Genomic DNA, 24,351 nt, shown 5'->3' on the forward strand with positions numbered 1-24,351 from the left:
GCGCTAGAACAGCATAATGATGACTCCTGATTTTGTAGTTTATTTTAAGGAAGTGGGGAATATTAAGTACCTTCCAATAGATATTCTCTAAGTATAGAACAGGATAATTATTTGAGCTTTTGTCTAGTCATAGAATAGAAACTATTTAAAGCAGTGTCAGGTCGTCTGTTTAAAGCATATACATGGTAGAAAGGAATGAGCATTTGGCTTTGAAAAAATAATTTTAATCAATTTTTTCATCAGTATTGTCCATCATGTTATTCAGAAATGGCTTCTTTCAGTAAATGGATTGTGGATCAATACTAGGTATAAATAAAGCAGTATAAAGGGCACAGCATTCAACAAGATGCCAGTCGCTGGAGCAGAAGACAGCAGAAATCAGCATCCCAAGATGCATACACAAATAAATCAGAAATGGGCAGATAATACAGAAAGATGTCACCTTTTTCCAGAAACTTCAGAGTTCTGTCTCCTCCCAAGAACCACTGAAATATACATAAGTTTATATGTATTCACTAAACATCTTGAGGCTCATCCCTCTTAGAATTTGCAGAGTTCTTGAAATATAGAGGATGAATTGTCAGGCTGCCAAAGATCTTTCCAGGGCCAGGAAAAAAAGAAAAAATTTAAACCTGCAGACTTTGTATTATACCTCAAAGATCAATTCTTGAGATATACCGAATACTTGCAATTCCTGTAAGGTCAGTGAAAAGCAGTGTTACTCAGCACTTTTTAGGATTTAGCCTCTAATAGAAAGAGGAATAAAAAAAGTTTTTTTCAAGTGCACGGATCATAATGAATTTCTATTAGTTATTCACATCAGGACAATCTTATTTAATTGTCGCTAGTAAGAACTTAGAATATGACTCATATTGTGTCTATCATAACTGTTAATTATTAATGAATAAATGTCATTTGGGACCTAGCTAATATTTCCAGGCCATTCGTGTGAATAGCTGTTTTCAACTGTGAGAGTGCCCATTGCCAGAATTCAACATCCTTAGGTACTTCATAATTATTAACTGTACATTATGTTAATCTGAAAAATCTCATCACTCTTATAAAAACTATGAGCTTCGGTCCTGTTCAAAAAACATAATTCTCATGGCACAGTTTGAGCCTGCAGATTACACATTCAGTTATGTTTTTTTTTTTTTTTAAATAAAGGTAAGGACAGAATATTTTTAACTACTGACCCACGATTTCAGATTGCACAAGCTGGCATGCTCAATAACCACAAGGTTTTACCTTTTTTCCAGAAGAATTATTTGAATGGCAATCCTGGATAATTACTGCAAATTGTCAAATTTCACTTTGAACCCTTCTAAATTACTGACTTCAAAACCATGATGCTGCAGTAAAAGAGAAGCTTGACTCACGGGATGAATGCACTTGAATCAGTTTTGAATTTGCCACATTTTAATGTAGCTGTTCCGTTCTTACTGTTTTACAAGGCAGAACTTCCCATCATGGCTTCTTACCACCATCTGTTAATAGTGTTTATTACAGTCCTGTACAGGGGGTCAGCTGGGAATGGGGCCCCAAATGCACCATCACTGTATATAAAAGAAATATAAGCTAGTATCTGCCTGGTGGATGCAACAGACAAAGAGCTGGAAGGAAGTAAGAGGGGCAGAGGGAACAATGAGATGGCAGCATACATCGAACCTTTTTTATTTTGTTTTCATTTGAATATTTCAGTCCTTTTCCCGAGGCTGTGTTATGAAAGAATTGAGTAGACAAGACCAAGGTAACAAGGACACAGACCGAGCTATAGCAAGCAGCCCATCAAAACACATCAGAGGCAATTCAGAGTGCAAACTTCAAGAAAGCAATTCAGTGGCACCGCCTTCACTTCAGTTTCTAGACGTGCCTCACTTTTTCTTCCCTGTACAGCCCATGTTCAGTCCTTGTACTATTTTGGGTGTCCCACCCTCACATACTCTGGATGAGGGGGTGGACTTTCTTATAGTACCTCTCTCTCTAAGAAGCTGAAAATTCAGTGAATTTGTGCTTTCAATATATTTGTTAGCTAGAAAACATTGCTATTTTCTAGATAAAAAGACAAAACTTGTCTGACTCAGGAAATCTGGGAACAAATAAGTTGTTTGTAAGAAACATATGCATCACCCCATTTTTGTTAATAAAACCTTCCAAATCATACATCTTCACTGGATTAATCTTAATAATTATTGTAAGCACACTTCAGATGAATATGGATGTAAAAGACATTATCACAAAGCAGTCTCAAGCATCCTTCTATTTAATGGGATTGGCAACACCAGTACAGATGAGCAAACGTCTTTCTCGTACTGTTCCTTCCAAACCAGATAAGTACATTAACGCCCACAAATGAAAACAGGGACAACAATTGCAAGCCAGTCCTGTATCCAGAATATTATTTATTTTTTTCAGAATTCAATCAGATGAGTGTAAGGTCCATTTGTATCCAGTTTTAACACCTGCCTGTTTCCATATGTGCCGTACTTGACGAGGACACCTGCTTCCACACATTTGGCATTGGCAGCCAATTCTTTTTCACACAAAGTCACAAACTGAGAGTAAAGTTCCAGCCCTTTTTCTTTTTCAATGTTTGCATGGTACTGCATCTTTCTTCCCTTCAGTTTGCCGCCTAGGGTAGCTTGTGGAATGATTAGCACATTGCCTGGTAAATCAAGAACTGAAACGTACTCGCCGCTTTCATTTTCACTTAATTTAACATTCAACAGTGTACTGACTGCAAGTAAAAATAAAATAAGAGTTAGTGTAACTAAAGTAAATTAGATAGGACCTAATATAACATCATAAACAAGATTCAGCAAATATTGCGATGCGTGACAAACTATTCAAGTAAAGAAACTGCTTATTAATGAAATGAAACACGGACAGTCAATAAGTACTATTAACCAACTAAGATGTCTGGGTATTGTGAAGAATATGAAGGATATTTATATCAATGTCTAAAGAGTTATTTTGGGGGGAAAGTGGTTGGCTGTCTAAAATCCTAAAGTTGATTCTAGTTGGACACCCATAACGGAACCCAGAATCTAACTAGTGATGCTGACTTGATTGCCTGATACTCAAATGGGCAACATTTGCACAACACTACACACTGTAGGAGATACCACCACCTTCAGTGCACTTTGGAGAAGTCTCTGCCCTGCCTGTCTTTTCATTCTGGTTGCAATAGTTCTCAGCAGGGCCCAGCACCAGTCTGTGCTGAAGCCACAGCTCAGCAGCTTGGTCTTGAGTGGAGTGAGTGCCCTTCAGTGTCCGCCCCACTGCGAGACGTGGGGGTGTCAGCTTGTCTTTTGAGAGAGGAAATGAGCAGGAAGGTCCCAGATGCAATTTGGCCCATCAGCCAGAATATATAAACTTGCAAATAAAATCAATGCATTTACTAGCATTATATTTTCCAGTGTTTCTATAACAAATCAAATCACTCTTGCAAAACTTCATCCAACGCTGTAAAAGCTGTGAGGATACTAGTCATGCCTCCAAACCCATAAAATTGTAATGTTCTTCAAAGCAAGAAGAGCTGAGTTGTGAATCAGGAACCAAACCCACTCATTTAAACAGTTTCAAAATATATTCAGGAAAAAACATACTGTAAGACAGATACTTAAGGAGCATAAACGTAGATGAATCTCCTAATAGGAAACAGAATTTTCTTTTCCTGGCCTGTTTCAACTGCCTTACAGCTGAAAAGGTCATTATTTTCAAGTAACACTCTCCTGAAACTCTCACAAGCACAAAATCAATTTTCGTATAATAGCTTTAAATATACCCAAAGAATAGCTTTAAATATACCCAAAGATTTCAACTTAGTTTAGCATCACAGAAAGACTGTGCCCTCCAAGACCAAGAGAGAACTCCCCAGGAGCTGCTCTCAGCATTTTCAATAGCACCTGTGCTTCTGCACTGCCAGGTCTTTCTGCTGTTCCCAGCATGTAGCCTGAAATAGACTATTGTTATGACCTTTTGTGAAACCACTCACATCAACCAGCCGCAAAAAAGAAAAGGGGCACTTTTATCTGGAATAGATGGCATAATGGAATTTCCCAGGTGATCCAGCAAAGGATGGAGCAAAGGAGGGAGAAGTAGTGAAATAAAATTTAAAAAGAAAACAAACAACAACAAAAAAAAACCAAAACAAAAAACCTCAAGCCAAACCAGCAGTGTATGAAGCCAGAAATCACTACCATTTGACCTTATCCACAGCATCTTCTCTGCTTTGATGTAAATGTTAAAGTGTATGTGGAGAAGAGGGAAAGAACTGAAGATATTCCTGTTACCACTTCTGAACCAGAAAACTGCACTTGAAATGCTAACCGTGTACATAGTATCTCTGAAAGGATATGGGAAGGACACCGTTTAGTTATCCATCCAACTCCCTCTACTGGCTAGAATTTTAACATACAGTGAGATCAGTGTTAAAATACTCTCAAATCAAGCCATGAATTATTTGAAAACATTTTTCTCTAAATTCAGTTCTGTCCTGGACTGAACCTGTTGCCTGAAACATGTAATATTTCAAACAGCAGGTGCAGCACTTTCTCTGCTAGGATGTTACCATGGGAATTGATTTTCTAACAGATTGATCATGAGCAGACAGACAGAGTGAGGGGTATGGATGACTGTCGAAAGAAACAAGACCGACCGTTCTTTAAGCCAGGTGATTGATTTGGAATGATGCTATCTGATGGCTTTTTGACTTCTCCTTGTCCAAATGGTTGCTGCCTTCTCTGCCTCTACCGCTTTTCTTCATTTTCAAACAATACAAGAATTTATAAGGATTATATCGTACCAATTTTTGGAACAAGATCCTCATCAGCACCTTTGAAGAAGCATATGTAGATAACAAGCCCTCTCTGGATCTACAAAAGATTACAGAAAACTCTGTCAATGTTTCTCATTGTCCACTATGCGCACTTATGATTAAACTGGTATCAAAAATGACAAAACTATGCAACAAAAAAGCTTCCGAGAGTAGTTTTCGTTACTGACTATAGCTTCAGACATCAAGTTTACACACCACACTGTGGAAGCTTATGAGATACATACTGCTTACCTACACAGTGCTTCTACATACAATTAAGCCAATTTATTAGCTCCATGTGAAACCAAGTTTAGTTGAAATGTACAATGCCCAGTATTAACATACACAAGGTGACAAGATGAACTAGTACACTTAAATCCAGCACAGGAAATCATTTAAGCTTTTTTCCTATGAAACATACATATAAAATAATTTCCAGTGTGAATTATGAGTTTCAAATTATGAAACATGACAAACAACACAGGACTTGTCAGTGATCTGAACCATATTTTGACGTTATAAGTAATCTAGTACAGGATAATTCTGAAAAACCACAGTCTGTTAATTAAAGATTTAACTATGATGACCAATTTAAATATGATGACCAACAACTATGAAGTTGTTCAGAATATTATGAAGTTGTTCAAAGTATTATTTATCAGTTTGGGTGAGATCTTTTTTTGGTGAAATGGGACATTTTTCCTGATTTGTATAGATTAAAGGATATGCCACTTCTTTAGCACCCAGAGAGACTATGTATAAGAACTAGCTATTTGAGGGAAGAATTAAGTCTGTACTGAGGAGAAAGCACAAGGAAATTCTTGTGTAGCTTTTCTGCTGTCTTGGTTAGTTCACAAGGAACGCATGTGCAACAGCCTGTGCTTTATAAAGACAAACTGATGGGCTCTGCAGCCAACAGCAATTATATCTCATGCACAAGTATACATGAATGATTTAACTTCTTCAGGAAAAAAAAAAGAAAGGCATACAATATCCACAGGCATACAGTATCTAAAAAAACCCCACCACTGCTTTGTCAAGAATAAGTATCTTTGTATTTTTTTGTTAGAAGAAAAATAAACGTCAGCTTACAAAATACCACCTAGGAGATGCTAACTAGATTGGGGCAGGAAGGAGTCATTAATATTGATGTTATCAAAGCAAAAGGATAAGGAATGTGAATAGTTTCTTAAAAATACCTTTTTAAAATTTTTTCTCTCTTTTTTTTTTTTTTTTTTGTTTTCCTTTCTCCTTTTCTTTAAAAGATAAAAGGTTTTGGTGAAGAAAACAGCTATACACATGAGATTTTATCCTTTTGTTATCGCAGAGATTAAACAAAATGCTCAAGGCAATGACTGAGAAGAGCTGTGCCTTCTCAACTACTTTTCTAGGGACTAACTTCTGGAAAAAGAGAAAGCTCTTTGTAGCCAAAACATCACATGCTGAGAACTTTCAAAAGCTTTAAATGGCTCCTTTCAAAACTCATTTTGACCACTGCAGAATATTATACAGGTTCCCAAGTGACTGCCATATTTCATAAACACTCTAAGAAATTTGATGGCCTGAACCTCAAATGACATTTCAAACCATCTGGTCAAACAAGGGAGAGAAATGCAGGCTGCCAAAAGTTAGATATCCTTACAGGTTTAGCTAAATATTCATTCCAGAAACAGACCGGTGTCAGGATATTCACAGAGAATAAAAATGCACACATACCTGCTAATAAAAATGTTTGTGATAAAATAGGCCAAACACATTTACATTGTATATATCTGATCACTGCATTGGAAATAAGTGACTCTGTGATACAGCACCCATCACAGAAAATCATTCTTATTCTGAGACTTGTGACTGTCTTTTGCAGAATCTCACATACGGAAGTAACAATATTCTGCAAACAGCTCATTTTAAAAGGTAAATAAAGTGACATCTGCAAGTCCTAAGGCCAGACAGCTAAAAAGTAAGTAAAAACATTCATTATTTTTCCAGCCTCTCTCATGATTTGATGCCTATTTTTCAATATACTTTTTATCACAAGATGAGACATACATATTGAGGGAAATTAGAGGGACAGGAGGTGAAATGAAAAAAAAAAATCAATTCAGAGACAAACTAAAGCTGTCAGAGGATGCTTCTATTTGTATTGCATGTTTATGATCGACCTTTTTATGGTTGAAAATTATTCAGCCGTCTGTAAGTTGAAACACAGTTTCAACTACGACTGAAAACTGTGGTTGAACACTATTTCCAACCCATGTACAAGCATGTTTCAACCTCGTTATGTCTTACTTTTTCGTTCCTTAATTTAATTAATCGAACAGAAGAAGTAAAATGGAATGGAATTTCAAGAGCTACCTAATAATAATGCATGTCAGTCCTCTGGTCTTGTATCAGTGTTTCAGATGTCCTACGACTACTGCTTGTTGCCAGTGTAAGGAACGGCAACGTGTAAACCTTTTGAACAAAAGCAAAACCATTGCCATTGCTGAAGGTCCTCTGCAACCTATCAAAGTCTAGCTGACTGCTCTTCAGAGCTCAATTTAACACAGGAAAGGTCAAGCAAAATAACACAAATAAGAAGGTTACAAATTCAACATGCTGATGTGCAAACAGCCACCGCGAGGAACTTACGTAGTGACAGGCAGGCGGTTGGGCAGGGAAACTCTGCTCTGTGTGGATTTGCTGTTACCAGTAAAAAGCCTACATAAATAAACCAGCAAAGCAAGTTACTTTGCAACACTGGCATTTATTATACAACTGTCCTAAGTAATCATCAGACCAGGCAACCTGCATCATGAAGGGCTGAAGTGCCCAGCCCCTAAGGCCATACAGCCTGCCTGAGCAAAGCTGCCTCCAAACACTGCTTCTTAGCTCTTCTGCAGGAAAAACAAGTAACTCCTTCCTCACCGCCTTACTAAATACATTCAGCTGAATTTTGCAGGATTTCATTCGCAAACCCCAAATATATTCTGCAAAATGTTATCTCGAATTTATAGTTTTTTAATTTTTATTTTTTTTCGGGAAAACGTAATGCGACTGATAATGGAGACACTTTGTAATCCTTAGGAAGCCAGTTCGTGAAACTAACTTAGATAAATCAATCTTTGACATTTCCATTTCAAGTTCAGATTTGCTACCCTGTGAGCAGATTTCTTCATATTTCTTACATTCAGCTGCAGCAACAAGAGATTACATCCTCTACCACAGGTCACAGAACAAGTCTGTGCCTGGTACTTTGCACCTCTTTTTGCTATCTTAACCAGCAAACAAGTCAAGGGAAAGAAGATAAGGGAAAGAAAGTTTGCTTTGCATAAAGTGTAGGCACTTACACTTTTTAGCTGCATATTCTTTTTACGTTTCTTTTCTCCTGCAGTTGTGAAATACACCAAATTTCACCTTATTTCTCCCCTGCCTTTAAAAGAAGAATTCCTTTTTTTCCTCCTAAGCATTTTGCTGTATACATAAACCTTTTATGGATGCTATCTAACCAACATTTCTCCATAAACAAGGCATTCCATCCCCAGTAATCCTCAACAGACCAGAAAGAAATCATGAAAACACAATGAAGGCAGTGATTCATGTATAGATATAAAGTACACTCCAAACCTTTTTCTGGATAAAGAACATCTACTCTAAAGTTCGTAAAGTACCTACAGGGGTCTCTTAAAGCTCAGAAGCTATTCAGAGCCACCTACATAATGTGTTATTTATAGTACACTAGAAATTTCTCAAGGTGAGAACCTACTTTTAAGTTGTTATAAATCATTAGGAACACACAAGTTTAGGTAAATAATATTTTATAAGGTTTTGGGGGGCTTTTTTGCATTGACATGCATATATAGGGAATAACATTACCCTACCAGAAAACATTAGCAGCAAAGATTCCTTCCAATGACTTCTAAAGTAGTCATACTAAAGAAACTACAAACTTCCCACAGTTTTTTGCTGCACAGTGACTAGTTGTTGTTACAACAGATTTCTCCTAAAATGACCCAGGTATCCAGGAAAGATTCCTAAACGCCTATGACAAATATTAATAAGGTTCATGTCTGAAAAATATCTGCTGCTGAGACTGCCCAAATCTCTTGCAGGTTCCTTTAGTGCAATCTATTACTTTCCCAGTGATTTTGGTTAAGCCATTTAAAACTTCATCTAAGAGATATAAACAGTGTAACGTCCTTGTAAAAGAGTTAGTCATAATATCTCTAAACCATAACATATGCCTCTTTTTGGATAGTTAAAAAACAGCCAGCAAAATTACATTTCTGTTTTTCCTCACTAGATCTACAATTACTTCTGAAATTAGCAAGCTAGGATATTTCACCTAAAGTTAATTTATGCTGCGCCGAGCAACTTCCACTTTAATTAACCTTACACTGAGAGGCTAATAATGCAATACACACAGATGTACTTCAGCCAAACACAGCATCTGTGAGATGACATGCATTTCCTTTGACCAAAATGTTCTGGTCTCCCAGACCACGCTGCAGAAACTAGGTCTTATGGATCCACCTGCCTCTTCCAAACAAGGAGAAAAACATTTTAAGAACAATGTGAAAGTCAAACAGTGGAAACACCTAGGGACAGGGTTTTTTTAAAAAAAATCTCTTCAGATTTGTTGAATAAACTCATAAGCCCTTTAAACACGGTAGAATTTTTACTTTTAAAAAGTTATGTGAATGACTATATTTAGCCCTTTCTGTTGTAGTAGTCTTTTAGAAAGACGAGACAAAATGAAAAAAACCCCAAGGGCTAAATAGTTGACACCAGCATAGATGAGTTATTCTAGTGTAGGTTACCCATCAACAACGACAACTACAGCAGGACAGCACATCCCCAAGGGCAGCCTTCACACTTTGGTCAAGATTCCTGGGCTGTATGCATAGCACATAGCCCAAAGAGTCTGCAGACCAACCTACCTCTCTCGACAGAAGACTGTGAGGAAAAAGGGGAAATTACAACGTTTCCCTCAAGCTGTGTGGTGGTCGGCAGCCAAAATTTCATTTTTAGCTAGTGGTCAGGAAAAAAAATAAATACCAGAACTACTGCTGCCACAGTCCCATTCTCTAAGTTTTTGCTATCTTTCTTCCAAGTTTGTAGCACCTCTGTAGGAGTGTATTTAAGAAAGGGCAGAAATGTCAAAGAGGGAAGAACAAGGTTAAGGGAAGAGAAGGTGCTCCATGGTGGTGCAGTCACACTCCAGAAGGTCTATAGCCTGTGGAAGACCCATGCTGGGGCACAGGGAAAGAATGAGAAGGAGCAGCAGAGAGAAACTGTGCATTGACCCAGCCTCGTGTGCTGCTCCTTGCTGCGCTGAAGGGACTGTCACCCCTGGTGACAACCAGGAGGAAGGAGAGGGCCCTGGACTGGAGACTGGGAAGGGGCAGGAGAGGGAAGGGGGCAGGAAAGGTGTGTGAAATGAAGCTTAACCTGGAAAAGGAGGAGGGGTGTTTTCCTCAAATGTCTAAGTATTTGGGTTTTGGTTTTTTTTTGGGGGGGGCGGGAGGTTATTGGGAAAAAAATCCCAATACCCAAATTACTAATTAAATATTTATATTAAGTGGCAACAAATTTACTTAAATTCCCCAAGTTAAGTCCGTTTTGCCTGTGATAGTAACTGGCAAGCGCTTTTCCTGGCTCTACTCTGACCCACTAGTTTTTTTACTCCGCTTCTCCCCATTCCCCCGCCCCGGCCGGGTGGAGAGAAGCGGCGGGGAGGGCGCTGGGTGCCCGCCGGGCCCAGCCCGCCACCCGGGGCGGCCCCCTCCTGCGAAGAGCGAGCCTCAGCGGAGTCAGACCGCTCTGGCTCAGGTTCTGAAGGCAAATATACACAAAAAAACCCCCAAGTGGGATCTCCCGAAGGAGCGGGGAGATCTTCCCGACCGCGCGTAGGAAAAGCACGGCGCCCTCCCTCACCGCCCCGGAGCGGCCCGGGGCCACCGCTGCCTCCCGCCCCGCCGCGGGAAGAAGGGGCGATAGGGAGGGGGATGCCGCCGGCCGCAGACGTTACCTCCACCCACTCGGCCTCGCAGCCGCGCTCGGGCGGCTTCACCTGCAGCTGGGCGGACAGGCACTGCTGCAGCAGGGCCCGGGCCAGCGCCGGCCGCGCCGCCGCCATAGCGCGGCCTGAGGGGGGGGACGGGCGGGCGCCGCGCTTGGGCCGGTCGCTGCTGCCGGGTAACGCCTTTCCGCCAGCGCGGGCTGCTCGCTTCCCTGGCCGGTGGGGCTAGGAACGCCGTCCCCGGGAGCCCAGGGGTGACAGGCTGCGATGGCCGGGGCTAGGGGAGGAGCCGGGGCGCTGGCGGGGGGACAAGGGGCCCGGGAGGCCGGGCCTGTCAGCGGCGCCGGGGGAGAGCCCAGCGCCCGCGGGGTCTGCAGGGCGGCAGCGCACGTAGCTAAAAGCGGCTTATTTGACACGCAAGCGGTCAAGAAAGTCCTTATTAAAACGCAAGAGAAAAGCACCAAATGCTGTAGGCGTTTCGCAGAAGGTAAAACGGGGCTTGTGATCTGCCAGCGACATCCAAGGAGGGGGCAGGCAGTGAGGATACAAGCTTTAGAATGGCATAAAATAAGTATTTTTACAGTTCAGCTTACCCATGCCCTACAGCTAGCAGGGAGCGGGTTTCTGTTTCTTCTTCTTTTCTTTCTTTTTTTTTAAGAAATGAAAAATCTGCTTGTTTTCTGGTGGGGAAATGTAGCATGTTTGGGGTAAGAATAGTATGCTGTGTGGTTTCTGTGTGGAAATGAAAGAGTTATTAACCTGAATATTATCCGTCACTTCTTTAAAAACCAAGTAATGTTTGTGTTTCAGGTGACTGAAGTGAACCCATCAAGTTGGAGTATTTAACCAACCATACTGCTTTGGGACAGAGCAGAATGCAGTTAAAGGGGATCTGGATAGCTAAGGATCAAAATCAGGATCTGAAAAAGAAATGCACAGTTCTGAAATGAGCTCCCATACCTAATGGGAAAAGTTAAAGTATTGCAACTGCTCCTCTTACTGTCTTTCAGGTTTTTGGCTACATACCCTAATATTCATCGAACAGCTGCTAAATTAGAAGAATTGTGCCTTCCTCCTGTCTGTGAGTTCTGACAGATGCAAGTTTTGAATAACATTGGCAGCAAAGTCAGGATAGAATGATGCAGAATTCTCTCTCGGAATTCATTTTAAGACTGAAGATTTTATTTTTGCAGCCATGTTTAAAAAAAAAAAAAAAAGATGTAATACATAGCAGCGTGGGTAAGAAGACAAATTTTATTACCTGACATCAATCACAGAGTAAGATTACTGAAGTTATCTGTGGCACAGCAAGGGGCAATATGCACTCATTAATAGCCAGTGCTACACATAGGGATACACTTGGCTTCTGTCTGTTATTTGAAAATAACATTCTCTTGCATGAGTGTTCAGTGAGGTTCTTCCCAAAGCAAATCTTTGTGAAAGAAGAGGAAATCGCACTAGGTGGTTAGTGTATAAACTAGATAATTTTTGCTAGCTGTAGGGTATTGTTAAGTATGAGCTGGTTTTATTTAAACTCAGCTAATTTTATTTAAAATACCTTCTGTTCGTTTATTCTAAAGCTGTATCCCCAGACTCATTAAGAAGAGTTTAATGAGGTAGAAATCCATTTAAAGTGAGGGGTTTTCCACATATATATTTGTGATATAAATTGATTATTAAGGAAAATGGATTATACTACAGTGAGCAAATTATGTAAGCAGATTATAAAGGGATGTTAATATACAAGGGTATTGATTGTTCTTTGTTGCACTACCATTATTTACACCAGGATTTGATGAAGAATGTTTACTCATGCAAGTTTCAACACAAACGCCTGTGAAACAGCGTATAGAAAAACAAGTATGACATCTTTGTTTATGGATTCTTGGTGTAATTATGTCATATTTTCCTTTGGGAAGCCAAACTCATTTTTTGTTGTAATGCATCTTGCATTTCTTGAATCTTACTGGGCCATAGTTAGGTTAAGGACCTCTCTTTGTATGCCAAAGAATGATAGTTAATTTGTTGGTTAAATTTTAGAGGAGGGATTGGATTTGATTGTGAGTTTTGTATAGAAAAGAACCTTCTGTCATCTAAAGAATATATCCATGCATAAAATATATTGATATTTTAATCAGTTATTATATAAATATCTTTTCCTGCATGTTTTGGATTTGACAGCTGTCCCAGAATATATTTTGTATCCTCTCTGCTTGTTGTTCCTGGAGCAGAGAGTATTTTAAGACTGGTAACCATAAAACATCTCTGGTTATTTTCACATCAGTTCTGTTTCAGAGGGGCAGATGGCAGTATGAACCATTTCTAACAAATTTCAGTGGACACGTGTTTTTCCTTACCCTTTGTGTGAATGGTCATGCATATTTCATGTATGTTTAATGGAATGAATCTTTTTGTGACGAGGGGGGTGGGTGCTGGGAGCTCTGCCTCTGTGGGTACTTGGCTTTCTCCTGTTTATCAGAGGATGAAATGCTAGAGATCTTCCAGTGCCAAAATGATCTCATGTTGTCTTGACTTCTTCCCTAGGGATGAGGTTTTTTCTGTTCTTGTTAGTAATAAGTTTGGTGTTGCATACCAGTTGGCAGGGGCAGTAGTTGACTGGAAGTTTGAAGGGACAAGATGTATCATAGATGTTATTCCTCTGTCTGCGGTGTCTGAAACCATGATCAAAGGTCTTTCAAGCAGCTATCACATCAACAGAGCGCACCTAGGTAGTGTCATCTGTTTTGAAGAGAGACTATCCAAAGCTGCGGTGGCACTTAGATAGCAAAGATATAAAATAGGTTGCTGGTAAGGGTTATATCTTGGTAGAACTACCTCTTGTGGGACACACGTAGCTGAAAGGCTGCAGAGTGTGAAGGGAAGAATTAGATTTAAATGTTTTATTTTCTCCATTGTCCAGTGTGGAAGTCTTTCTTCCCACACATACAGAGATTAAAAAAAAAAAAAAAAGACAGACAAGTAGCAGGGCACATACAAGGAAAGAGAGAGTACTTAGTTAAATCACTTAGAAATATTTCGTAAAGAATCACAGGTGGATGCCACTACTGCTGTGAAGGGTAAGACAGAACTGACGGACTCCGCTGTGCTTGCTAGTAGAGGTTGCTGTTAGAAGACTCTTTCATCATCAGAGATGGCCTGGAAAGTGGAATTTGCAGCAATGAATTGCAAATTTCCATCATGAGATAAAGAAAAATCCACAAAATACTCTGTTAAACTGGGATTAATGTTCAAATAAAGTATACTTTTTAATTTGGCCATGCTGAAACAACAGATCAATCCCTCAAAGAAAGAAAAAAAGATACTGCATATCTTTAGTTTAAGATGTTAAAAATGCCACGTGACAGCTGAGAATGATAGTGTGTTTTGGTTTTGAAGTGATGTTTACAATCTTACATCCTGAACTGAGTCAAGTCCTTTGTTTTCTGTTGGATGATCACAGAATCTTCATGGTTGGAAGGTACCTTTGAGATCATCGAGTCCAACCACAAAAATAAAAAAACCAAATAAAAAAACAAACCAAAACAACCCACAAAACACCACACACCACACCCACCCACAAACAGACACAAGCCAACAATCTCAGGCACTAGAGCATGCCCTGAAGTGCCATGTCTACACTTTTCTTAAATACCTCCAGGGATGGCGACTCCACCACCTCCCTGGGCAGGCTGTTCCAGTGCCTGACCACTCTCTCAGTAAAGTAATTTTTCCTAATATCTAATCTAAACCTCCCCTGCCACAACTTCAGACCATTTCCTCTGGTCCTGTCATTATTCACTTGGGAGAAGAGGCCAACACCCACCTCTCTACAACCTCCTTTCAGGTAGTTGTAGAGGGCAATGAGGTCCTCCCTCAGCCTCCTCTTCTCCAAACTAAACATGCCCAGTTCCCTCAGCCTCTCCTCGTATGACTTGTTCTCTAGACCCCTCACCAGCTTGGTGGCTCTCCTCTGGACACGCTCCAGCAGCTCAATGTCCTTCCTGTAGTGAGGGGCCCAGAACTGAACACAGTACTTGAGGTGAGGCCTCACCAGTGCCGAGTAGAGAGGCATGTATGATGATCCCTTTTCTTTTGCTCCCAGTTTACTTATTTTGCTTCTGGTTTTGATCTACTTAGCCTACTCATGCTATCTGTGATGAGCTATCTGGCTCTTCATATTTGGTGATTCAGTCTAGTTCAAGACCCAATTAAGCTTTCTTCTTTCTACAGCCTCAGAATTGCCACCCGAAATGCTGATTAGCTGGAAGAGAGAAGATATTGCTGAACAGTGATGTGGGTGTAGAGAGGATTAGGTGTTGGTGGTAGAATCATTTTATTGTCTAAGTAGCAGACACATTACGGTGACTGTATTTAGTACTGACTTCTCTCTTACTCAAAGTGCTGTCCAGGCATTGAGGTCAGGAGTCTGCCTCCCAGCATCCTCCTCATTCCTCCAGAGGTATTTAAATAAGGACAGTAGAAAGCGGGCATGAGGAATTTCCCTAGTAGTGAAGCAGCAGAAATGAGACGGAATAGCAGTCCTGTCACTCAAAGACCACAAGCATTGCACAATGCCATTGTAAAGCTACCAGAAATAGCTCTTCCAGAGATGTGCGGTGAAGACTATCATCCACTTTGCCTTGCAAACAGACCCCAGTTCAGTTTAGCCTTCAAAAGAGGCATTGCAAACTTCTGGGGAAAGATGACGGAGAGGAAAAGATGGCACTGTGATTTTTATCTTTCTGGTTTGCACCATAACTCTGAGGAAGGTCGTGACTTCCTCTGCCCCAGTTTTGTAGCATGATAGTTGGTACACCTCTAGCTCTTCCAGCAGAGCCAATCTGCTGTCCCCATGGATGTCAGAATTGTTTTCAGTGAAGGCTGGTATTCCTGTTGGGTATTCCTGTTGTGGAAGATCAATCCTGTGATTTGAGCCGTTGATTTTATGCAGCAAAAATTAAATACGCTATTAAAAGTAGATTAGTGTTTTGTTTAGTCCTTCATACAATTACAAAACAGATACTGGAATGTGTTAAATTAAAGTAATCAAAAGTTAATTAAATTTCTGAACAAAATAACAGATTCAGTGTGAAGGCTGTGTCAGGTACAATTACAGCTTTTCTAAGTGAGAAGCAGAAATTTGGCTCTATTGGGAAACAAAGGTAGCCAGATAAAGGCACGCAATCTGCTTGCTTACCACGATTGCCTAAAGGAAATAAGAACACTATTAATCACAATTTCTTTCTCTACAGGTGTCAGGCATGTTCATTTGCCTGTGACATTGAACTTTTTTTTTTTTTCCTGCTCGGGTGTCTCCCGCACCAAACCTTTGTCTGTGTGATTGACAGACATTAATGTTAAAAGGACTTCTGTATCCTGCTCCAGTGAAATCAACAGAGCAGTGGGAGTAGCCTGGCTACAGTACGTACCATAGGGGCTCATTGTAACACCTCATAGTGGTTAGAAGCAATACAATTTTTTTTTCACAGAGCTGAGCTAATCTAATAAACTAGTCCTGAACCTTTCTTGTGTAAAGCCAACCTTGAGTTTCAACACAACACTCAATTCTGGAATTCAGAGTTCCAAACTGACTCCAGGAGTCCCTCAGTTTTCTGTTCTGGCTTAGGAATGGCACTGCCAGATCCAGGCTGATCCCTGCAGGCATATTCAAATGTCCTTGCACTTGCCTCCCCGGTCTCCTGAGTTTGGGATCTGGGTTCTACGCAGTAGGAGCGCATGGAAACAACTTGGGTGTAGGAGGACAGTAACTGAAGCAGTGGTGAGGGAAAAAGCTATAAAAGCCTGACTGTGGTCACAGGGCCTGGAGCAAACAGGAAGGAGTAAGAGAGTGCTGCATGAGAGCCTGCAGCTGTACATACAGGCTCTTTGCTACCCCTGAGCAGGCTGGGTGTATTTGCTCAAGCCGGCATTGATCAGTGAAGCTCAGCTTCTTGTGGCCCGTATGGAGCTGCTGACCATGCATCTCCACAGAGCCTGGCACTGGTCTGGTAGGATGGTAGGCGGTGGTTCTGCTTTGTTTCAAGCCATTGAGCTAACCCATCCCTGACTGATCCAGATGGGTCCTCCTAATGGGGGAAGTATTTAGACTGGGCCCTGTTGCAGGCACTGTGGAGCACAGGTCCTACATTCTTTATGTCCCATGTTCAGGGATGGTTTGGTGCAGGCCCAAGGTGACTCCACAAGTGTTTGTGCTGTGCCTCACAGCACCTGTATTACTGGTCTCTGTTAATGCTGGATACTGTCCTCTACTCCTGTCATGTAAAGGAATTGAAATCTGTTCTCTTCCCCAGCTATTGCTGCATCACTGCTCTCTTCACCTCATAAACACTTTTGCAATAGCAATTAGTACTACAGAGGTGTGGTTTTCTTAGTTAATGCCATTTCTTTCATTTTCAGTGAGAAATTTTGATGGTAATATGAGGACATTGCTATAGACAAAAATACATTAATATCTTCTGGGGGCTGGAACTTGAGTTCTCCATGTTTTCAATAGATGCCATGTTTAAAATTATCAGAGTATTGGCATAAAGCCTCATGTTATTATTGAAAAATGTACATGGATTGAGATGTGGCTCTTTCTGCTCCTTTCACAAGCAATATGAAAGGTCATTTATTATTCTCTATGTACCTGGAGGACTCCTTGCCTCTAGTTACTGTTGAGTGTGCAGGCATAATCAGGCAACATGTCATTTTTTCTTGCATTTATATGGGTGACTTTCAAAATAAAACTCTTGCCACAGCTTCAGGCCAAAAGCTTTCTCCTTGAGCCACAGATCCTATCATTTCCGCCCCCCCTCAGGCATACTGATCCTTAGCTAGTCAGGAAAGCATCGCACAAATGATAGGTCATTAGGAAATTCTCTGAATAGCAAACCTCTGAAGTCATCCCAAGTGCTATTTGCCATGCATCATGATAAAACCGGGTAAGTTTGAAGAGGCACTAATTATATGCTTGGTCTGTCATTTATCAGTTGCTGGAGCTGTTGTTCCCAGAACACAGCAACCCCTTTCGCAGCACAGTTCAACAAGATTGCCAGAGCTCAATGAGCCAAGCAGGGTTCACAGATTTTGGCATTTTATTCCCTTCAATGTAAGCTCATTGCATTACAACACAAAGGGGTATCTCACTTTGCCATAACACAGCATCATACACACATACAGTAATGTTGGTCTATGCGCTTTTCTTGAAATCGCAGTTTGGGAATTCATCCTCTTAGAACAAATAGCAACTGTAGGACTTTCATTTACCATCAGCCTTTAGTTTTTGGTGGTTTGTTTCAGTTAATACGATAGTGTACATATAATCCTTTCATGATTTTAACCAACTTAAATAGAAGGTGATCTTGTTTCCCCTCAGGTCTTGTGGGGGAAAAAAAGCAGACGTTTAATGCAGTGAACTAAATAATAGAAGATTGTAAATTCTAATGAATATTCATGGCATCAAATAAGATAATGGACCATGTGTCAAGAAATAATGTGGCTTCCTGCTATGACTTCCAGTGTGGCTTAACATGTTTCAAAGAGCTTCCAGTGTCAAGAACTGTTCTTTAATATTTAATTTTCACAGTTTCTTAAAGCACAGATTTTTTTAATGCATGTTTTTGAACTCATTTGGGGTGATATTATTTCTTTATTATTTGATACCTCAGAAGCGCTGCAATGATGAAAAGGAGATTTTTCACATAATCTTTGATTGGTTTTTTTAAGCTGGCAAAGGGTCACAGTTTCATTCTTTTACAATAGATGCTAAATAGGTGCTACAGAGTGAAAGTAAAACACTTTATCTTCAATGTTTGATGTTCTAACAGAATAGAAAAATGGTATTTGGTATAACTTTTTCTAAAAGAGCTTTTTATTTCACAGATAATTCTTGGAACTGCTGGAGGCTTACATTTTTCTGAATAACTGAATAAAACAATTACTCTGTAACTTGGGATATGTTAATATCAATTACAGATATTTAATCTTTCCCTGGATACTCTGTTGCCCATAGGACGAAAAATAATTGTATCTTCATAGTGACAGCCTGAGTGAGGGCTGTGTCCAGATTAAAAAACCCTTCATTTTGGTGCCCACAAATAAATTCCAGCACAAATAAGATATGTTGTAGCTCCTGTTAAAAAAAAACAGATCAAACTACTGCACTTGAGCTTAGAGAATGACTCAGCTCACCTTCAGGGGAACCTCTAGTCTGCATCTGTGGTAGGAAGTTAATCAATTACAGGAAATATTCTTGGACACTGCAGCTCATCTTTACTTTTAACAGTTCCAGCAACGCTTTTGGTCAGGGCTAACTGACCAACAAAAAAATTCTGCTTCTGGCTGAGCAGTTAAGATGGGCCAGAGCCCATTCTCAAGAAGCAGGTTGCACGACACCACCCTGCTTTGCAAACCTCCTTTCTCTAATGATTTTCATAAGTCGCGTGAGCTAATCAGCCAAGTGCTGAATTCGGCAATTGCTTAGTGTAAAAAAAAATTTGTGCTTTCTATCAATAATCCCTCTATTTCCTGTAATACCGTTATATTTCTTTATGTCAAGGTTTGAACAGATTTGTATTTTAAAAGGTACAATGCAGTCCTTTGGTGGCAGTAATTAGAAGAATGTAAATTACATTCATTTCTGTGATAGAGTTGTTTTTTAGACCTTAGTTTCAAGATCCATAAGCCAAGAGCTTTCATGAAGATTTCACAAGAAAACTACATTCCTCTGAGCCAATTACTATGAGAAACTTACTTTGTTGTGGGGAGCCAGGAACCCTGTCCCTCTTCTCTTCATGCCCAGGGACCTGGGATGAAAAAGAAAGATAAATTCTCTGAATTGAGAGGAACTTGCTCAGTTTCTTGTAAAAGTTAAACTTCAAACCTGCTCTGCTTTAGGCTGTTTTTTCCTCAGTATAAATTTCCTATAAAGGAGAAAATAGGCAAGTTATAAACGTGCCTATCTTCGCTCTCTGTGCTAGGAATGTCAGTTGGCTCTATTCTGCCTAAAGCAACCTGCTGGTTGATATTAGAGGACATTAGCATAATGAAAAATCTGAGGCACTGTGTCTTTCTTTCTTGGGAGGGTAAATCAGTAATAGCAACACTTCAGCATAAGAGATTAGAAATCAGGAACTCTAGATTACATTCCTGGATCTGCCTCTGGCTCAATGCAAAACCCTGAAAAAGAGTTACTTTCCTTCACAGCTGACAATTAACCAAAGGATTGCATTCCAGTAATCAGCTGCTCTGGCTCCATGGTGGTGGAGTGCCTCACGGTTTTACATGAATGCTTCAAACAGGGTATGCAGACACAAGAAGTGTTCTTGGATCACATGTATTTTCAGCCGAGATGGGTCCTTACACACTGAAACACTCTGGAGCACATTGCTGCTGGCATAATTGTGTAAGGGGTCTGTATATTCCCAAAGCGCATCAATGCCCTTCTGAAATACCTTGCACTTATTATGAGACAAGTAGTGAATGGCCATGGAGAAAAAATGAACTCGTTTGGAACATGAACCAGATTTTAAAAATAATTACTAAACACCAAAACCACTAAAAGTTGATGTAATGTCTCAATCAACCTCATTTGTCAAATAAGATTAATTTGCTATACAGAACTCATTTAGGCTCAAGGTTCTGATGTTAACAAAAATGCTTCCTGTAAAGCATAAGCTCATTACTGAGAGAAATGAGTGAAGAGCAGAATTAAAAGGATTTCAGAAACTGAAACTGTGACTGAATGCTATTATGGCTCAGACCAGTGTATCAAATGATTTACTGAAGCTTTTAGGGCAGTGACCACCTTTTTTATTCTATATTTGTACAATGTCTAATACAATAGTTCTCCTTCTGGCCGTGGGACTCTTCTCATTGCAATTTATCTCCATTACTGGAAAAAAAAAAAAGAAAAACAAAGGAAAAAAGAAAGAAAGAAAATGCCAGTCTTCCTTCAATGTTTGTAAAATATAAGGCAAATATTGGGAATGCTTTTCAAAAAATCAAAACCTTTGTTTTTCTCTTTTCTTCAAGGATGGAAATATTCTTAATTAATAATCATTAATAATTACTGTTAATTCCATTCATGCAAGGAATATCTATATATCAGGTACCTAAGAAAAATTATGTGGCTTTGTTACTGAAGGGCATATTCAACAAAATAAATCTCTTCATTTTCTGCAGCACTTGCTTAAGGCTGGAAAAATTGCTGTAAGATCGGTTGCATCTTCACTGTGATGTGACTGTTACTATAGTAAGCAATATTAACCTGAAGGACTTGATGACTAACTTCAGAAGAATCTAGCTATAATTTAAATAAGGTTTTCATCTCTTCTTGACTGTGAAGGACTGCACTGATTAAAATGTCCACACAAAAGCAGTACACAAACTAAATTGGGCTCAATTCTGCCAGACCTTCTTCCTCATTTAGCAAAATGTAACTAAAGGAGACAATTTATTTCTCACTTTAAGGTTTGGCAAAGCATTCACATAGGATGAAGCTACGTTTATGGTCTTATGGAAAATATTAATACTCATGACAAAGAAAAATGAATACATTATTACTGTTTCTTATGTGTTTTCATTGTGGTTGTTAAGATGTTGCAGTTTCAAGTATTGCCATATATAACGAAGACAGTTTGCTTCTTAAATAAGGTAATACTCCATATAAAACACAGGTAAACCTCATTTGTTTTGTGTGGATATTTGAAATCAGAATCTGTTCAAATCCCCTGGACCAAACTTACTTTGGGCACAACTGCCTCGATATCAGTGACATCAGCCTTGGTATCTAAGCCTCGCAGGCAAAAGACATAAGAAGAGAAATTCTAATGAAAGACAGAGAGGCAACAGCGTGAGACATGAGGACTCTGCTCATACACGCCTGCAGTTTCTCCTGTCATGCCTGAAATTCCCTACTTACACAAAATCATGGAATGGTTTGGGTTGGAAGGGATCTTAAAGATCATCTAGTTCCAACCCCCCTGCCATGGGCAGGGACACCTCCCACTAGACCAGGTTGCTCAAAGCCCCATCCAGCCTGGGCTTGAACATCTCCAGGGATGGGGCATCCACAAGTTCCCTGGGCAGCCTGTTCCGGTGCCTCACCACCCTCACCATGAAAAATTTCTTCCTGATTTCTAATGTAAATCTACCCCCTTCCAATTTGAAGCCATTACCACTCCTCCTATCACTACATGTTTTTGAGGTTTGCCTTACTGATATGGCTGGAGCCTGTTACCCCCAGGTACAGCACCAAGCCCACGTGCACAAGCTCTGCCAGGCTGATGCTGGTTTGTGCAGGAGCAGATCACGTCTCTCAGCATTAAGTAAAGCAACCTGGAAGTTACTTTAATTTACATGAGGAGCATAGCAAAGATAAAGTGAAGAACTCACACCGGTAGGCATTTTGGCTTGGTTTATTTTGCAGCCTGATCTAGTTTGTCAACCCCACAGGAGAATGACAGTCTGCCAAGGGCCATGACAGCAGCTCTATCTTGGTCTCAGAACTGCCAAAGGGAGGAGGTGGCAGCCATCCTGAGACACAGTACATGGGTTGGGCCAACAGATAGCACTAACGAGCCCGTGGCTCAGAAATGAGGGCAGAGCAGCAAGGCTCCCTGCACCGGCAGTTGTTGGGTAAGAGCACAAGAAGTCACAGAGGATTACCATTTTTTTCCAACTAGGCTTAGCTTTAAGAAAGCTTGGGAACAACTGTTGCAGTTTAAAATATCGTGGAAAAAGGGAATATGATGACCCCAGGTGTCCTCCTTGTTCTCCAGCAGTCTGAGGCTCAGATAGAAGCAGAGTCTCTGAACTTTTAAAAGGCAATCCTAGTGAAAGTTTTCCTGGCTTCTCCAGAAGTGCCACAACTTCCATAACTTTTTTTTAGGGAACTGTATCTTATTTTACTGTATAAACATATAAACTACTTATAACAATATATGATAGATTAACTCATAATTTAATGTATTCATCTGTATTTTTTAATCATACAACATCAGCCTCATTGTCCACCACATAGCTGGCCTAAAACTTAACTATCTTAGACTTCCTTTCTTCATGAACCATTTATCACTATGTGGACAAAAAAAGATAAAAAGCAACATTTTAACCTTCATTATCTTAAATGTGCCAGGGCTGGGTGATCAGCTAGGGAAAAAAAATCAGAATTGGTGACCATACGCACTTGCCATGGTATGCTATGGTATAACTCTGCGGCCAAAGATTACAGCCTGGTCACAAAGCTAAAATGACTCCTTAGTTTTGCAGAAAAATTCTTTAGCCTTTCTTTAATATAATTTCTAGTTTAAATTGTGACCAAAATGGATGGCTCGTATGAGTTTGCAGTGTGTCCTTAACTTACTGTATTATTAATATGGTTCTACACAGACACCCAGGAATGAGAATGGAAACACAGGGCTCCATCAGCCTTGAAAGCTTACGGTCTTGATAATACACTCTTTCTTCGCTGCTTACCTCCTATCGCACACAAATCAACCTAATTACCTACCAAGTCATTTTCAAATGTTAATGCATTTTTAAAATTTGGCAACAAATCCCTCCTGACTATACCTGGATACCCTTAATTGATTTTGGGTGGAGAAAGTATACATTTAAACACCAGAAAATCTAATTTCAGACAAAAATCAATTATATTTTATCATGTTAGTTTCCAGGCTGAATAGCAATTTAAAGTCTTTGAAACATTTTCTTACACTTACTTAAAGAAAACATTATCAATTTGCATTAAAATTAAATAATATATTTTTCATTTTGTTGAACTACTGAAAAGTCTGGAGTGGAATTTTCTGAAAGATGCAGAGACTTCCCATAGTTTCCATAAAGAGCCTCATAGGTGGGACAGCTCCAGCAGACGCTGCGTATCTTACAAGTTTTAAACAAATCTCACATGACATAAGGACAACAAACAAAAAAATAAGGACATAAAGCAAACATAAGGACAACAAACAAAACAACAGGTGACATCTGTCCTGGCTACAGGTCTCCTTGTTCTTTCAATTAATGACCCAAATTATGTAATGGAATATATTTATGATATTTGAGGAAGACACAGACCAAGGAGAGGCCAACCTCTTGGCCAACCATTCCGTGGGCCGAGATGCGAATCCAGAAGCCGCTGAGAAGCTGAAGGGGAAAACCAGAGCGAGATCGAGGGGGGACAAGTAAAATATTGTAAGGAACGACCCCCAGACCAACTTACGATGCACATGGCCACCCGATATTTACCCCTTGGGCCCGGTTTTCTCACAGACAGCGGCGAGGAGATACTTTTTCTGGGAGCCCGGCTCTTTAGGCGGGCAAGCCTTGGTCTGTTCCACCAGAAGCAGCAGCAGTTCTCTCAGTGCAAAGTCCTCCATCTCCAGCAAGCTCTACGCTCTCGCCGGTGCCCCAGCCCCTGCGCGGCTCGGGAGGCCCGGAGCCCCGGTGGCCACCGGGGCTCTGGGCCTCCCGAGCCGCGCAGGGGCCGGGTCACCGGCCGAGCTGGGGGAGGCCCAGCCCGGCGCAG

General features: G+C 40.3%; 1 protein-coding gene across 3 annotated transcripts; it reads right to left on the reverse strand.

Moving 5' to 3' along the window:
* Window positions 1-205: 205 nt before the first annotated feature.
* On the reverse strand, window positions 206-24,232 carry DTD2 (D-aminoacyl-tRNA deacylase 2). Of its 3 annotated transcripts, XM_074148800.1 has the most exons (4): window positions 24,072-24,232; window positions 19,576-19,627; window positions 4,808-4,877; window positions 206-2,737 (listed from the first exon to the last, which is right to left on the reverse strand). In XM_074148800.1, exons 1-4 carry the CDS (start codon window positions 24,200-24,202, stop codon window positions 2,412-2,414), a joined length of 579 nt encoding a protein of 192 aa, XP_074004901.1. In that variant the 5' UTR covers window positions 24,203-24,232; the 3' UTR covers window positions 206-2,411. The 3 variants fall into 3 exon arrangements, 2 of the variants coding, with proteins under 2 accessions (XP_074004901.1, XP_074004902.1); XM_074148801.1 differs by lacking the exons at window positions 19,576-19,627; window positions 24,072-24,232 and adding an exon at window positions 10,830-10,941 and having other exon boundaries at window positions 212-2,737; XR_012463282.1 differs by lacking the exons at window positions 206-2,737; window positions 4,808-4,877 and adding an exon at window positions 11,989-13,976.
* Between the last annotated feature and the right edge of the window lie 119 nt (window positions 24,233-24,351).

Source organism: Numenius arquata, chromosome 6 (assembly GCF_964106895.1).
Source record: "Numenius arquata chromosome 6, bNumArq3.hap1.1, whole genome shotgun sequence".
NCBI classification, from domain to species: Eukaryota; Metazoa; Chordata; class Aves; order Charadriiformes; family Scolopacidae; genus Numenius; species Numenius arquata.